Here is an 18,179-nt window from a genome sequence, read left to right as displayed (position 1 = left end):
TCTGAAGCAAATCTCCCACTATATATCACTGGCCTTTTCCTCTCAAGGATACTATTACATAAATATTATTGGAATAACCCCAATTCAGCATCAACTGAAAAGATACGGTTGTTTCTGTGGGTCCCAATGATTGCTGTGAGGTGTGTGAGGTTTACAGTTGTGAAGTTCCCTCAAGAGCCTAGTTTACCTGTGCTGAAAGCCAGGCAGTCTTGGTGAGGGCTACCTAGGGAGCCTGCTTTTCAGAATTTCCTCATGGCTTAGATTCAAGAGGACTTCGTCTATTTTTATAATTTCAACCTCAGAATATTTATTTTTATTTGCATATTTACTATTTTCCTTTTTAAACCTATCCCTTTGCCTGTACACAATCTGTCCCCTTCTGCTATAACAGTTGTAGTTTGGGGGAAAAATAGATTGTCTTTAAATATGCATTTAAAATATCCAGAAATGTTTTCCAACCAATGAAAGAATAAGTGAATCAAATGTTACAATCAGATCACTTTCAAAAGTAAGTTTTTTCCCTCTCCTTTATAAAAAAGTCCGTGGCATACTGTAATGACAAACGTAAAGGCCCAACTAGGCCTGTCCCAGTGAACCTCTGTGACCTCAAGTGCCACCTGGCTCTGCTTGGCTGTCTGTGGTAAAGCACCTAACCACCATCAACCCGAGGGCAGTCAATGCCTCAGATTAAACAATAATGCACTTGTGTGGTCCAGTGTTTGTCGGCCCTGGTTTGTGAAAGCTTGTGTTGTTCCTGGAGCTGTCTGAGCAGTATCTGGTAGCAGCCCGGCAGACCGCCAGTGCTCCAGAACCCACATGGAATGGCAAGACTCAACAATTTCCAACATTAGTTAAGACATGACATCTTCTTTGGTAGAAACATGACAGGTTTGGGGTGAGGCCCTGTGAAACAGAGATTCAGTCAGATGTGGAATGTTTATAATATGAAACATTACCTAGCTTTTCTTTTGCCATTGTCCCTAAGGGAAATTGTGTGTGTGTGTGTCTCTGTGTGTGTGTGTCCCTGTTCTATTTTTTTTTAGCCATTTCTATTGAAAGTTAAGAGACCCACCCCTATAGTAGTGGAGGCTTGTATTGTTGGAGAGAGCTCTCCCAAATACACTTAATAATAATCCATTTTACAGTCCACCCCATGTGTTCAGTGATGTATTCTCTAAAGCATATCACATGCGTTATTAAATTAGCACTTCCAGAACTTACAAGAACTCAACGTGCTATGACTTTGAAACTCTTTAACTTTGAAATTCATAGAAATGTATAGTAGATTTGGTTTTCAAGTTGCATCTGTAATAGGCTAGATAATGATATTTGTTTCCTTATGGTAATTAAGGAAGACAGTGTGCAATGAAAGTATATTCTTTTAACTTTTTATTGCTGTATATGTGCAGGATGTGTGTGTGTGTAAGTGTGGATATGCATGTGGAGTCTGTTCCCTCCTTTCATGTTTAGGAGGGTTCTGGGCTTAAAACTCAGGTTGCCAGGCTTGTATGTCAAAAACTTTTGCCTGCTAAGCCATCTCTGTGGCCCTACAAAAACTCTTATTATGAGATATATCTGTGTTATTTTACTTATGTGTGTATATATATGTGTATATATATATATATATATATATATATATATATATTTCTTCATTTTTTCTTCAAGTACATTTCTTAAAATAGCTGAAATCAGAGCTGAGGATAGTTGGATTTTTAACTAACAGCTGAATTAATGTGGCTGTTTTGCTTACCCTCTATTATACTGTTACTTTACATGACGATGGCTATGGCTCGTTAGTGGTCTTACACATTTTTCTTCAGTAGCACTCAAGATTCATGCAATTTAGAATATGTCTGTCATATTTCCTGCGTCCCTGCCAGTGCACAAACAGAAGCTGATTGATGTTCCTTATTTGCTTGGAAACTGCTTGCAGAATTGCAGCAAAGTTCAAAGAAAATTGCTCTTTTTCACTTAGAGGAAAACAACCTCAACTGTCAGGGTCTCAGGATGGCAGTGAAGAGCAAGAAATGCAGGAGCCATGGAAGTCGCTGTTCACATTGCCGTTCAGCCTGTCTTCCTGGCTAACAACTCTGGAAGCTGTGTTACAGTCACAAAGTCGTTTTGAGCATAAAGTCAGAGCAGGCAGGGTAATGCTCTTAGGTGGTTGAATGTTGTTTTTCATTATAGCATTATGTGCCCCTCTTTATGAGGACTGGATAGTTAGGGGGCCCCACAGTGAACTCTGCCCATGTTAGGGAGGTGTTGGTGACTTCCTGATTATCTACTGTTTTGTTATAAATATGTAAAGCGCACCTCCTCTGTGAACCAAGTTCATCCTCATACAAGCTGTAACGTTTTGACTGACCCTAGGTTTAGCTGTGCTAGTTAGTCATCCTCTGTCAAGTTTAGAGACCAGCATTTTAATTGAAATTTAAGAGAGATCTTTAGAATAACTTGGTCACTATCATGTGTAATTTGCACTATGTATTTTTTAAGGCTCACACACACACACACACACACACACACAAGTGTACATATATAAAGACAGAGCATCAGTGTCCTTCATGTAATATCAATGTGTGCGTGGATATTACTTGACTGTATCATGTAGTTATAATATTTGTAGGGCTGGGGTGAAACCCAGAGTCTTCCACATGTTAGGAAAATTCTCTACCACTGAGTGATATTATAGTCCTTCAGACAATATTTCTACAGTGCACTGTTTTCTAGACAACTTTTTAAGAATTTACCCTCTTCCTTGTTTTGGCTGTATCTAAGTTTTTCCAAAATGGAGACAGAACATTCAGGAGTTTTAGCCTGATGCTGCAGTTCAGCATCATAAAACTATTGGCATGAGTTTTTGTTATTCTAGATCAAGCTAATGACAACCCATGGGAGGGAGTAGCTTTCCCATCTCAAACCCAGAAGGGTGCATGTGCCTGCACACACGTGTGCATTCGTGTGTGTGTGCCTGTGTGTTCATGGTGTACTTTATACATACATGTATGTATGTGTTTGTATATGTGCATGTATTTATATGTGTGTTTGTTATGTGCATGTGTGTATGTCTGTGAATATGGGTGTATATCTGTGTATATGCGTGTGTGAGTATATATAGATATGTGTGTGTGTGCCGGGTGCGTGTGCATTTGTGGGTATGTGTGTGTGCATGTGTGTGTTCAAGAAGTGCCTTGCATAGGAACCAAGGTGCCTCTGTGTGGCAAATACAGTCTTTAGTCTCTTGCTCTGATCCTTCATCCTGTAAACAGGGCATTTCAAAGTACCCTACTGGTGGGAACTTATTTTGTTTCATACTCTTTGGCTGAAGTTGCACATTCCTGGCATTTCTAAGAAAATAAGTCATTTCTTCTGAAATTCTCCAGACAATGTTTTATTCTATAAAGAAAAGGGGCTGGAGTTGGAAAAGTTAACACCACAAGGCCATTTATTATTGGAATTGTGTCTTGTTTATTAACTTACTTTTTCTGGGCCTCTGCTGAGTTTGCTTATCTTTAAACTGACTTTTAAAAAATAACTTCTTTTATTTTTGGATTAAAATAATTTCATTTTCTCCCATTTCTTTTCCTCCCTCCAAATCTTCCTCTCTATTCCTCCATGCTCTCTTTCAAATCCATGGCCTTTGTTTCATTAATTGTTACATGCATATATATGTATGCATATGCAAAATATTTTTATATATTGTATATAATAAGTTATACATGTGATAAATACAACTTGCTCAGTCTTTCTAATGTTACTGGTTTGTCTTTTTTTAGAGGTGACTATTTGGTATTGAATAATCAATTGGTGTGCTCATATGCCTTGGTAGGGAAAACCATTGTTGCTTCTTAGCTGTCTGCAGTTCTTTATGTAGGGTTGATGCCTCCTGGGTCTCCGCACTTTCAATGTGACATGCCTATTGCTGTTGTTCTTATTCAGCTAATGTTTTGGCAGTGATGTTGATGAGACTTTTGCGTGTTGTAGCCTCTGATATTACTAGGAGACACAGCCTCACAGGCGACTTCCTGTTTCTCTGCCTCTTACAGTCCTCCAGTCTCTTTTCTTCAGTGTTCCCTGAACCTTGGGTGCAAGAGGTTTTTTTTTTGGTTTTTTTTTTTTTTTTTTTTTTTTTTGTAGCCATAGCCACCATTGGGACTAGCTAGACTCCACAGCTCTGCTTAGAATTGGTTCTGCTTTTCTATAAAGATCTTGGTCTGTTGTGTAGAAACTTTTAGAAAAGAGGTGAGGTCTATATTTATATGTAAATAGAAGGACAAATATTCAGATGCAGTTAGAGATGATGCTATTTTAATAAACGGGTGGTTGTAGATTCCTCTCCAAGCTCCACGACTTCACTAGCTCTAGGTAGCTGGCTAGGTTTACAGTACCAGGCATGATTTCCCTCTTGTTGATCAGGTCTTAAATCTAACTAGAGTGCTGTTAGTTACCACCAAGGTATGTGTGTCTCAGCTGTACCCTTTGGGTTATTGTTCTTTCTATTCTGGTCATTGCTGTAGTTCATAGGCATCACAGACAGATATTACTGCTGGTTGCTTCCCTTGCATGGGAATTTGCATGGTGCCTTCTGGCACCATTAAACCTTCTAATGAGGAGGCCTTCAAGTCAGTTACAGATTAGTGGTCTCCAGGCCCTGTTTCTGAAGCCCACAGTATTTTTACTAATAGAGACTTACCGTCTACCTCTGAGGATGAGACCAAGGGCAATAGCAATAATCTGTAATGTTTGGGAGTCTTCAACAATCCTGACCAGAAATTCTCATGACTACTTTTTTTTTAATAGATAGTCTTTGGTTCTAAAAGGATGTATTATCAACTCAGATGAGATAATTTCATTTAAAGTATATATGTCTATTTATACAGAGACTTCTGTGTATTATAGGCTTTCTTTTATGTGGATAGTTAATAGTATGATTCCTTATGACTATTTCAGTCATCCTAACTGCTTCTTTGTCCTTCTTCTGTATTTATCTTCACTCCCTCCCTAATTAGAGACCCCCATTTTCCATTTCCCCAGTGAAATCCTTTGTACCCTGTTATTCCCCCTGCTGACCATCCAGTCAATGGTCCCAATTTACTTTCCTGGTCTCTGCAACCACTCCAGTGTATGTACTCACATCTGAAGTTTTGGAGTCAGGAACCTTCAATTAGAAAGAAAATGCAGTATTTGTCTTTCTGGGCCTGGGTTACCTCACTCAATTTGATCTTTTCTAGTCGTATTAACACAAGTAGACTTTCTTTTTAATAAAATATTTGTAAAGTAAAATATTTTGAACGTATCTTGAGTAGGTTTGGGACTGGTGTAGTGTGACAATTGTTGATCTCTTGCTCTCTATACATAAATAAAGGGATTTGACTTTTCTAACCTTTCAAAATGTGTGAGCATAACAGTCTTCCAGGAACTCATGGTCAAATAGTCTCTGTTGTGTTCTGTTCATGTGACCACAGTAAGGAAGAACTTATTTTTAGAAAAAAACTAAGAAATTAAATCCTAATTGTCAAGATCACATTGATGAAGTTCTGTAGTTTTATTCTTCATCATGTGAGAACTTTAGTTTGTTGTGTTCTTTTGTAAAATATTTTTAGATTGTAATATAATTACTTCATTTTCTTTTTTTCTTTCCTCCCGCCAGACCTTCACATGTGTACCAAGCCTTTGTTTTCTTTCATTATTAGACTCCCCCATGCACACTTCCATAAGCACATAAATACAACCTGTTTCATCTGTATAATGTTACTTGTATGTATTTTTTCAGGGCCGACCATTTGGTATTGGATAACCAATTGTTGTGCTCTTCCCTGGGGATGTAGGTAGAGTTTTTTGTCTTAACCATCAACTCCCAAATAATTACACAAAGATTTATTATTAATTATAAATGCTTGGATGATAGCTTAAGCTTATTACTAACTAGCTCTTACGTTTTGAATTAAACGTTTCTATGTCTTTACTGGCTGCCATGTGGCTCATGGCTTATTATGCCATTTTGTACATATCCTGCTTCCTCTGAATCTGGCTGGTGACTCCAGAGACTCCCCCTTCTTCTTCCCAGCATCCTCCTACTCTGGCTTGCTTGCCTAATCTCTTCCTGCCCAGCTATAGGACCTCCAGTTCTTTATTAACCAATGAGAGTAATACATATTTACAGTGTACAAAGATTGTTCCGCAGCATGAGGAGGACGATTTCTCCGGTTCTAGGAACTCCTTAGTTACCTATAGTTTTTGTCTAGAGTGTAGGCCTCCTGGACCTTCCCCCTTGTCTATCACAGGCTGTCTGTTGGTGTCATCCTTGTTCAGCTCACATTTAGGTGGTCATGTTGGTGAGACTTTATGGGTGTAGCCTCTGATATTCCTAAGAGACACAGTCTCACAGCAAAGCTTCCTCTTTCGTTTGCTTTTATAATCTTTCTACTCTTCCTACGTAACAACTCCTTTGCCAGAATTGTGTTTTTGATGTATCATTTGGGCTCCACAACTCTGAAATTGTGATTGGTTGTGATTTTTATTTTCATCTGTTGCAAAGAGAAGTTTTCTTCATGAGAAGTGACGACTACACTTACTGCGGAAGTAAAGATAAATGTTTAGGATGTAGTCAGAAATTTTGCTGGTTTTGTAAGGTAGAGGTTATATGTTCTCCTCCAAGATCCATGGCTTCACTAACCCTGGGGATTAGGCACGTTTCTAGTACCAGGCATGATCTCCTACCTGTTAAACATGTCTTCAGTCTAATCAGCGAGCACTTAGTGACCACCAAGGGACTCCTGCCCGTCACTAATGTACTCTTAGGGTAACTATGCCATGCTGGTTGTTGTTGTGCTACTTGATGTATTTTTTTTTTACCTTAACATTGTGTTTTAGAATTTGAATGGCTGGAAGACACAGTGTCTTCCAATAGTCAGTGAATGACCACATTAATCTTGCTGATGAAAATTTATTTTATGTTTTTAATTTAAGATTGTAGTTAGTCTTACATGAGCAAGGCACTGAGCATTACAGTCCTCAAGATACATATCTAGCATACTTTTGAGTCCTAATCACCCTCGTGTTTTGTACCCTCTGTTTTCATGAACTCTGAAAGAAACAGCTTAATTAACGTTATTTTAGAATCTTAATGAGCAGAAGTTGGAGCCAGTGGAAGGGCCGGAGAATTATTACCAAGTGGAAAACTACCTTTGCAAATGTAATATCATAGAACCTCCTCGAATGGAAATGTTTTGATTTACAGTTTGCCAACCACTGCCGGAGTCTGGGAGTCTGCATGAGGGACAGGAAGGATTGTTTTCATTTGATTTCTGTGTAACATAGAGCTTTTCAAATCTGAATAGATTCAAGTCCAAATATGTCTGCTCTTTTGTTTCTAGGAATACTTCAAGATGTGGCTTCAGGCTGTCTATTGTACAGTACAGTTCAGTTGACTCTTTATTTCCTCAGTGATGATGTCCGTGGAAGTGGTAGCTTTGGAGAACTGAAATAAGAGGGAATATGTCAGACTAGTGTGAACAAAAGGATTGCTTAGATACCGATGACAGTACACACAGTGTCCAAGAGCAGCAGCCCAGTGAAGGCATGAAGCAGCTTGAACACAGAGTTTTCATTTGAAGCATTAAACAGAAATAGTAATGATTTCAAAGAAATGGAAACTGGATGTGAAGTAAAACTTTGAGCTTTGGGACTTTCAGATTATCACCTTTGTTATCTTAGTTTTAAGAAATGGCTACATCTTAAAATCATCAGATTGAGAACAGTTTGACATGTAACTTTCCTAGCACTCGCTTACCTTATTAATCAGAAAAGACTGAACTCAACTCTTGTGTTTTGGTGTTTGTATTGTTTGTATAGGTGCACTTCCTCTCTCCCCCTCCCTCCCCCCTCTCTCTCTGTGTATGTGTATGTACGTGTGTGTGTGTGTGTGTAAGCCACAGATCAACACTTCCTCCATTGTTATTCATCTTACTTATGTAGACAAGGTCTCTCACAGGACCAGGAATTTGCTGATTCAGGAAAACTACCTGGTCCTTGAGCTTCAGGGACCCTCTCACCTGTTTTCTCTGGGCTGGGCACATGATGTACTTCCTGCTTTTGATATGTGTGATGGGGCCCTGACCTCAGGTCCTCAGGTTTGTGTAGTAAGCATCAGTCATCTTCCCAGCTCCTGTACTTATTTTTTATTGTATTTTTGTTTTTATTTATTTTCTTAAAAAGAAAACAAACTATCTTTTTTCATTGTATATACCAATCCAAGTTCCCACTCCCTCCTTTCCTCCCATTTCCTCCACTTATGCCACCCTCCACCCCCATCCATTCTTCAGAGAGAGTAAGGCACATTGCTTTGGGGAAGGTCCAAGGCCCTCCTGACAATATCTAGGCTGAGCAAGGTATCCATCCAAAGAGAATAGGTTCCCCAAAAGCCAGTACAAGCAGTAGGGATAAACACAGGTGCCACTGCCAGTGGCTCCTCAGTCTGCCCCAGCCATGCAACTGTCACCCACATTCAGAGGGACTAGTTTGGTCCTATGCCATTCCAGTCCAGCTGGTGTTGAGAGTTCCCATTAGCTCAGGTAGACTGTTTCAGTGGGTGTACCCATTATGGTCTTGACCTTTTTGCTCATATTCTCATTCCTCCCACTTTTCAACTGGACTTTGGAAGCTCAGTCCATTGCTCCAATGCTGGTCTCTGCCTCTGTTTCCATCAGTTGCTGGATGAAGTTTCTACGGTGACATTTAAGATATTCATCAGTCTGACTACAGGGCAAAGCCAGTTTGGGCACCCTCTCCTCTATTGTTTAGAGTCTTAGCTGGGTTCATTCTTATGGATTCCTGAGAATTTCTCTAGTGCCAGGTTTCTTGCTAGCCCCATAATTGCTCCCTCAATCAAAATATCTCTTTCCTTGATCTCATCTCTGTTCTTCCTCCATCTCAACTATCCTGTTCTCTCAAGTTCTCCTCATCCCTCCCCTTCTTCTCTCCTCTTCCCCTTCCACCATTCCTTCTATCCCAACCTCTAAGTCCTCAGTTTTGTTAGGTGATCTTGTCTATTTCAACTTTTCAGGTGGATCTATATGTTTTTCTTTGGGTTCACCTTGTTACTTAGCTTCTCTAGCATCATGAACTATAGGCCCAATATCCTTTGTTTATAGATATCCACTAGTGAGTGAGTACCTACTATATTCATCTTTTTAATTCTGATTACCTCACTCAGGATGGTGTTTTCTAGTTCCATCCATTTGCATGCAAAATTCAAGATGTCATTGTTTTTTACAACTGAGTAGTACTTTAATGTGTAAATATGTTACATTTTTTTAAAAAATCAATTCTCTGGTTAAGGGGCATCTTTGTTGTTTCCAGGTTCTGGCTATTATAAATAATGTTACTATGAACATCGTTGAACAAATATCTTTGTACTATAATTGAGCATCTTTTTAATATATACCCAAGAGTGGTATTGCTGGATCTTGAGATAAATTGATTCCCAATTTTCTGAGAAACAGCCATACTGATTTCCAAAGTGGTTGTACAAGTTTTCACCTGTACTTAATTTTTAAATGGTAATCCAGTATTACTTTTAGAGAATAATGTATGTGATTGTACTATTGTTGTTGAAGATAATGAGATACTCCAATGTTCATTTTCTGGTTTCACATTATTCTGTTATTGGTATGCAAACACATGCAAAAAATGAAATCAGTAATTGTGTTATGTTTATCTAGTTGCCTGATATTTATTCCTTCTAGAAAGAATGCTTAAACAAGGCTATGTGTTCATCAGAAATTCCCAGACTAAAAGGTTGTTTGCAACATCTCTTCAAGGCTGAGAAGTGCCAGTACAAGGGGGTTCCTACTGCATGCTGTTATATGCATCTATATGGTCACAAACTCTGAATCCCTAAGTGTGTCTTAGTAACTGACCCACATTTCAGTTTGGGGAGTGTCCAAGCACTGAGTAGTGCCATCTGCATAGATATTCCGATTCCACAACATGGAGAGTCACGTCAATAATGGCAATGGAGGACAAGGACAAGAGTCACCTCATCTCTCAACCATTGAGAACCAATCTGAATTAGAGAAGCAAGACTTTAGAAAATTTACATTTAACTCTATGTATATGTTTACATATTTATGTTTTGTGAGCTTATGTAAATCTGTTTGGTTTTGTAATTAACTAATGTTCTCTGTTTTATTTAACAGAAATCTTCTTGATAGAGACACATTTTCTAAGTCTGATCCAAGTAAGTGAAATATTATTTATTTTACTTAATCTTACAAAAAGTATGTGTAACTTACTATTTCTATTATATGTTTGTTTTTGAAATGAGAAAAGCCTTTGGCATTTGTGTACAAAAAATCCTTCTGCCTCATTTGACAAGTGATAACATTCTTCTTAAGCTACAATTATTTATGTAAAGCCTTTAGTCTTCATTGTTTTATACTTTATCAAATAGTTGAATACTTACATGCTTATGAACAGTGATGATGGGTTGTAGATATGAATGCAGAGTGTGTTTGCCTCAGGTTGTCACTTCTGAAATTGCTCTGGACCATTTAAGTATCTTAAAACAAAGGTTTCCACACCTGTTTAAGCCTTGATATTAGAATTTATTGAAGTAGATTTTAAAATTTACCTACATTTATAGCGTAATCTTAAGGCATTATCAAACAAAGGCAATATTCTCTGTATGCTAAAATTCATAATAAAATTTGAAGATTGACATAATTTGTTTTCTGATTCTTTGAAATAACTTTAAGCAATGAATGATTTTTTTTTTGTGATTTCCATGCAAGATAGGGAATTAAGCATGTGGTTTTGATATAGCTTTGGAGAGTTAAAATAGAAATCATGTACATTTGTGCCAGACATTTACATAAGTGTGTGTTTTTTCATCTTTTGTAGTTTGTGTCTTATATATACAAGCAGTTGGAAATAAAGAATGGAGAGAGGTAAGAGAACCAAAGCTTTCAAAGTCACTGTGCAGAAGATACAGCATCTTTATCTTAGAGAAGCTTCCCAGTGTTCAGTGCCTTTAAGTCTTTCTCAACCTAAAGACCTTCATTTCTTATTGTTTGATTTTACTGGATTTTCACTCCTCAGATTCTCATGAAGTATTCCAGAAATGTCCAGTTGATTTGACATTATGTTTGTGGATTAATCTTACTTTTAGAAATTAGGGGTTGAGTTTTCATAAAATGCCACCCAAAAGGATCTTAAGTAGTGTGCTTACTGTCAAATATCACCTTCCTTTTTTTTTGTCAGTAAGTAACTTATTGTTTGGTAAATAAAACAGAAACTCAATTTCTTTCCACAAATACGCATTGTTCAATGAGCAAAAGCACAGAGGAGGAGACATTTTAATGATCTCATTTTTAAATCATCTCTGCATTTAAAGAGAAGAGGAGCAGAGGTGGGGCCTTTCACTTTCCTCCTGGTCTGTGCTTTTCTTCTTTTTTTAATTTTTTGAAAGGCAGCAGATCATTTAAAAGGCGTCATGTTATAGGACTAGACTTCCCTAGGGCAATTTGAAATTTTCTTACTTGTTGCCACAGACTGATTTTCATTAGTTACCTTATCAATTTTCTCAATAGTCAGGCAGCCAGGTAAGAATAGATCGATGTAGTTTATACTCAAGTGGGGAATAAATAACTCAAATGGTATAACTATTGCTAAAGATGGATTGTCAGAGTGATGCTGAACAGTGGGTTTTTGCATACATATTTTAGTAAGCTTTATTGTTACAATAACTACCCAACACAACTTACTTATAAAGAAAGAACAGTTTCTTTTGGGTTGTGGTTCTAGAAGTTTAGTCCATGCTTGGTTAGCTCTCTTGCTTTGGTTGCAGCAACACCTAGTAGGAAGTCAAGTTTCCCCAACGACAGGAAGCTAAGAGGAGTGGGGAGGGGCTGGGGTTGTTGAAGGTCAAACCCCTAGAGACTTCAGGATCTGTCTTCAGGCTGCGTATCATCCCAAAAGTAACACTTTAGAAATGAACTCTTCAATGTTTGGGCTTTTGGGTAATATTAAACTTATAGTATTCAGTCCCTGACTCCCCACCCCCCAAATTTCATGGCTGTCTTGAAATGCACAACACACTTCCTCCACACATAAGAGTCACAATATCTTAATTATTTCAGTGCTGTTTGGAAGCCTGCGACACAGGCACAATGAAGTGTGAGCCCTGCAAAGTTAACACACATACCAGGCATGGACATGGGGAGAAGTCAGGCCACAGAAAGGAATGAGAGCTAAGGACACTCAGCAGGGAAGAATCCATAATACCCCACTGTGGCACCTGTGCCACCCTGGCACCCGATGTGTACTTAAGGCTTGCGCATCCCTACACTCTATGGTCTTCTTGGTTGCAGTTGTTCTGACTGGCCCCTTGAACTACCTTTGTTTGCAGTATTCCCAAGCAGCACTGCGTTTGTGCTTTCTAAAATCTCCACGGAGACGTCAGCTCCAGGCATTCATCCATCAGGGGCTGCTTGCTGGGGTTCTGAACCGTTGGCCTGGTATACCTTGGACATCTGCATGGGAACATTTCTGGCCCTCTTTCAGGTCTTATATTCTGTCTACCTGTAAAAGCAGGATCTTATAGAGGACCCTAAAGTTTCCTTACAGCTTAAGCTACCCGGTCCTGCTCAAACTGTGCCATGAACTCTTCAAGGATGGCTAAACTCCAGGAAATGACTCTTTAGTAGCTCCTGTGAGTGAAGCAGCCAAGAGCTCTCTCTTCTGATGTAAATGTAAACCAAATCTTCAGCTCAGCCCTCTGGAGCTGTGGTTGGTGGGGGCAGAGACTCACAGCGTGACTCCTCTCCGTGTGTGTGCAGGGAATTCAGTTCTTTCTTGCTTCTGCTGGTCTTACTTACCTAACTGTGCCCGTGCCTCTTTTTCTTGCCCTGCTGCAGAATTTCTCAGTCTTGCTGCTTTCTTTACTTTGATCCAGATTCCTTCCTTAAATTTGACTAAAAGCATCTAGTGATACCCACGCCGAGGACCACATGCTTTGTTGTCTGGAAATTGTCTTTGCGAGACAAACGAATCTATTATCTTCAAGTTCAAAGCACCACGGTGTCTTATAACATGGACAAAAAGCCTCAAATTGGTTAGTTGGCACGGTATAAGAGGGAAGGTCTTTGGTCCATTTCCCAGTGGCATTCTGCTTTCCGTCTGAAACTTCACCAGCAGAATGTTACTGTGCGTGCTCCTAGCCACACTCAACTCTGCGCCAACCATGACGGCTCTGCTTATAGAATTTCAGGCTTTATAAAACTCATTCCACCAGACCCTTCTGCAGGCTTGCCTAGATTATTAACATACAACAGCAGCCAAGACCACTCCACTCCTGGGTGTCATCATTCCACTTCAACCAACATCCCATTCCTGTGAGAAATGCATGCTTGAGATAACCATTGTAGCAATACACAAGTTCAGTTTGATAGTTAGTTAGAGAGAATTAAGGCCACACAGGGTTAACATTACTTCCTTGGCTGAAGCAGTATCCACTGGCAAAAATGAGTAGTAATTCAGAGCTATGCACCTCACTTCCAGGAAGGAAAGAAGGTTAGGAGATGATTACAGTTCAACATCATACTTCCAGTGACCTTGTGGTGGCTTGAATGAGATGGCCCTCATAGGCTCATATGGGTCTTTCATATTTACCTCAAAATTACTCATATCTAAATGTCAAGTTATTACCATTTTCCCATGCCTGCTGCATAGTTTGCATAAATATGGCTAATAACATTTTTTTCAATTGTTCTAATTTGTTTCCTGGAACCTCATCATTTAATTGATCATCCATAAGTGTGAATTCTCTTTCAAAAACAAAGTAAAGCAGAGCAAAGACTAACTGCTTCACTACCTTTTAAATTAATATTGTGTGTGTGTGTGTGTGTGTGTGTGTGTGTGTGTGTGTGTGTGTGCAGGCATATGTGAAGACCACAAGAGGACATCAGGTATATTTTTTATTGTCCTGACTGAGCCAGAAGCTGGCTATTTTGCCTAGGCTAGTGAACCTCTGGGACCTACCACTTCGCTCCGCAGTTCTGGGGTTACAGGCATGTGGGCACACTTGTTTTTTCCTGCATTTTCTAGGACTTGCACTGCGATCCTCATGCTTGCACAACAAGTTCTTTTACCCAGTAAGCCATCTCTCCAACTTCACAGATTGTCTTTTGTTTTCCTTGTTGCAACGTCCTCTCAAGTCTAGCCCTACTGTCTCCCATTCTTTTATTTGGTTAGGCATTTGATCCTCCTCAAAAGCCATGTGATCTCCTGTCATTTGCTCAGTTCCCCCTTTCCATGTCCTGCTCAATGCAGCATAGAACTCTTAAAAGAACATAGGTGCCCGGCTCCGTGGGGCTGAAGAGTTCTGTGCATTAGTAGCCAGTTAAAAAAAAAAAAAACATGGTGAGTGCAGAACCAGACACTTAGCCAATGCAAGTCAATAATGATGTCATAGTCAGAAAATTCATTAGATAAGAGGAATTTGAGGAATAATGGTCTAAAATGCTCAGAATTGTACCAGAGTGTTCTTTGTTCTTGTTGGATATTAAATTCAAAGTTTCCCTTGGTTAAAAACAGTCTCATGCTTTTTTTTATTGCCTAATCAGTGAAGTCAAATATTTTTATGTAATTTGCAAGCTCTTTTACCATAACAATGGATCATGATTTTTTTAAAGTCATTCCCACTCTTTTGCTAATTTGATTTTTACAACAAACTGAAGAGCTATGGGCTATTATAATCATTGTAATAGGAAACAGAAGGCCAAATGGATAAGAAACTTGACCAGTGATACTCGTTTATTAATCTAGAGTGGCACTTTGAACCCTGGCTGCCGGGAACTGTTGCTATTAAACTACTCTTGTGTGCACAATTCGTATCCACTTCTAGCTATTGCATTCTGATTTTATAAAGGTTAAGAAATTTCATGTCATTGGGTGGAGATTGTGATGTTTTTAAAACTTTATTCTAAATAAAAAAAAGACACAAGCCCAAAACCATATACGAAACTAAGGCTTACTATATAGGAATAGTAAATTATTATTAAAATAAAATGCTGAGATATAATAGTACATTCTGTTATTCTGCTGTTTACTTTTGGGAGAATAGGAAACAATGGTTACAGGAAACCACATTCAATGGCAATGTGCAAACCAAAAAGAAATTGAGAAGATATTGAGAAACAGGACCCAGAGCTATCCTGGAGTGTTAGAAACCATGGCTGAAGACTAGAAGGCACTCTTGCCTTAGCTTGCTTGTTTTTCTACAAAAGAACACCAAAGCTTATATAAATTATGAGGAAAATATTAGTCTCTCTCTATTTTGGAAGTTGTGAAGTTAAAGTGCTGACACTGAGGGGCCTATGTTGCTGTGGGACAATGGTCTGTACCCTGTCACTTGTATTTTAAATAAATGCTGATTGGCCAGTAGCCAGGCAGGAAGTATAGGTGAGACAACAAGAATTCTGGGAAGAGGAACGTTTCAGTCTGCAGTTTTCACCCAGACAGAAAGGAAGCCAGACACAGAGCAAACAAGATGTGACTGCCTCACCAAAAAAGGTACCAAGCCACGTGGCTAACACAGACAAGATTTATGGGCTAATATAAGTTATGAGAGTTAATGAGAAGCCTGAGATACTAGGTCAGTCAGTTTATAATTAATGTAGACCTCTATGAGATTTCTTTGGGACTTAACGAACCGGGCATGACAGAAACCTCAGTCAACAGAATGGTGTGCCAGCGTGGGGCTGAACAAATCCACTTAAAAGCCTAAGATAGCTTGGGAAGTTATTCTAGATAGAAAAGAATAGAGTTAAGCACGGCTTCTTGATAACAGCACTTCCTCAGGTGGGCTCTGCTTGCTATAGGCAAGTGCTCTCATTTAAGAGAGGCTTCCTAATTCCTCTTTAGCTGCAAAACCTTGCCGCTCTTTTAAGAGGTCCTGCCATGAAACACTTAAATGGTGTTGATGAAAAGCTGACCTCATGCTTTTTGGTGGTGGCAGGGACCTTGAAACATCATAGAGTTGTGGCAATAAACATGGCTCTGGCCAGTACCTCTGCCATGAGGCTAGACTCTCAGAGAAAAGCTAAGTAATGGGCTGAATTCAGCCATCAAACACACAGCTTTAATCCTGGCCATATTGCTTAGCAAATTAAAGACTCATGTGGTCAGAAAAACAGAGATATATAGTAAAGATAGATTCAAAGATGAAGAAACCTCTAAACAGTTTACTGTGTGTTTAAAAATATATGTAGGCTTGGGGGAAAAAGGACAAAGTCCTTAAAAGAAAAAAGAGAGTAGTTGGGTGTGGTGGAACACACCTTTAATCCCAACACTTGGTAGGTAGAGACAGAGAGATCTCTTGATGACCGTTGACATTCTGTAACCTGTTAACATCTCTTTAACAAATCTTCCTTCTCTCTCCCAGTGTCCCATCCCTCTGGAGCCCCCAGTTACCTGAATATCTGCATTCCAATGCTGTCACCACGTTCCCATACTTTAGCTGATTCTTTCTCCTCTTTTCTCTTTATCCCTCTGTGTGTTTTCAAATAGCCTGCCTTTCAGTGCACTAGCTTTCTCTCTGGTGAATCTGTGTTAGCAGTATCTTCTATCAGTTTACTTTCACTCCTTCTATCTTTCAATTCAGTAATTTGGTAGCTATTTTTCTTAAATTTCCTCCATCTCTTAAGTTTCTGTATTGGTGCATTGAGTCATTTCTTTGTTTTCTCTTGAACCATGTTGAATTTCCTTAAAATGGTTGATTAAACTCTTTAAGATTTTGCCCATACAGATATTGTTCCATTGTTTATTTCACCTTGTTTTAACTATTGGGTGACATGATTCCCAAAAAGTTCCTTAATATTGTAGTGGGGTACATTTTTTGTATGTTCAAGATTTAGGGACTGTTTCTGGTCTTTGTAATCTGGTGTTATCTATGCCTATTTTTCTAGGAATGCAAGTACTTTACTCTCTGCTTATTTTTTCTGAGACTCCTAAGTTGTGTCTTAAAGTCTATCTTTGCTGATAGTCTCTGTGATGGTTGGTTTAGCACTAGAGAGTGGCCAAAGTTCAGATTTGCCCCAGACCTGTGGTTGGTTGTTGCTGACTAGGTATTGGGTTGCTAAGGTAGAACCTAAAATGAATAGTTGGACCGTATGAGCTTCTCCTTGGGTCCAGGGTAGGCCCTCAAGCCTTATAAAATTTCCAACCTGTGGTAGTAACTTTAAATATCCACATAGTGGTGAGATCAGCTGCAGAGTTCTATGCCACACATACTACCACAAAAATCACCAAACTCTGCCACAGCCTACAGTCCAGCCGACTAAGTACTACACAGCATCAGATTTGACCAAGATCCATCCTGTTACTGGATGGGACATAGATTTATGACCCAAGATCATTGGAGCCACAAAGTGTGAGTAGAAGAGAGGTCTGATGGACTGGAGTGCCATCTCCTATTGATGGTGGTCCTCTTCCAAAAGTCCCAACTGTGGACACTGGCTTGTGACTGGGGTTACTCAGTGTTAGCTTTCTTCAGCCCATCCTGGATTTTTAGGCAAAAGCCTATGCATTTACCCTGCCCTCCAGTGAGTAATTCAAGTTTGAGTTCATGCAAAGAAGCCTGGCTCTTGTCCACCAGAGGAGACACCAAATTTAAACATACCCTAATTCCATTGTCACAAATATCTATTGTCTCAGCAGTGTACCATAGCCCAAGCTGTAACTGGAAGCAATATAGGACAAAATGTGAGTGTATCTCACTAGCACTTTTAAGTATCAGCCTGCTGTGGCAAATCCAGAACTCTGCTGTTAACACTCTTGAGGATAACTGTCATGACCTGAGGTTGGGAAAGGGTGATGGAGACAGTCCTTTGCCCTCAAGACTGATTTAAAAGTGGGTCACATCTGAATGACACAGCATCAGATTAGACAGGGGAGTGTTCCACACACCGACTCTAAAGTTGGCAATGATGTGAGCAGAAACTTGAGTCTGACCTACCAGCACACAAGCTTCTCATGGAAGAAGATGCCACAAATGGCAGGTGTGGAGGCTCCATCTGCCAGCTCTGTCCTGGATATAGAGCCAGGTATTGGTTCTCACTGTGGTGATCCCAACAGTGAATTATTGCTACTCTCCTTGTATAGCACTAATATTTAAAAAC

General features: G+C 39.3%; 1 protein-coding gene across 1 annotated transcript in view; it reads left to right on the top strand.

Moving 5' to 3' along the window:
- Cpne8 (copine 8) overlaps positions 1–18,179 on the top strand; it is a 183,722-nt gene that overhangs the window by 20,698 nt on the left and 144,845 nt on the right. The window contains exons 2-3 of the mRNA XM_075960372.1: positions 10,200–10,240; positions 10,903–10,949. Of these exons, the coding sequence (XP_075816487.1) occupies positions 10,200–10,240; positions 10,903–10,949 (88 nt within the window). The remainder of the gene's footprint in view (positions 1–10,199; positions 10,241–10,902; positions 10,950–18,179) is intronic.

The sequence above is a fragment of the Microtus pennsylvanicus genome, chromosome 2 (genome assembly GCF_037038515.1).
Source record: "Microtus pennsylvanicus isolate mMicPen1 chromosome 2, mMicPen1.hap1, whole genome shotgun sequence".
NCBI classification, from domain to species: domain Eukaryota; kingdom Metazoa; phylum Chordata; class Mammalia; order Rodentia; family Cricetidae; genus Microtus; species Microtus pennsylvanicus.
Note: the sequence above shows the minus strand (reverse complement) of the source record. Positions and strands in the feature narration are given on the sequence as shown.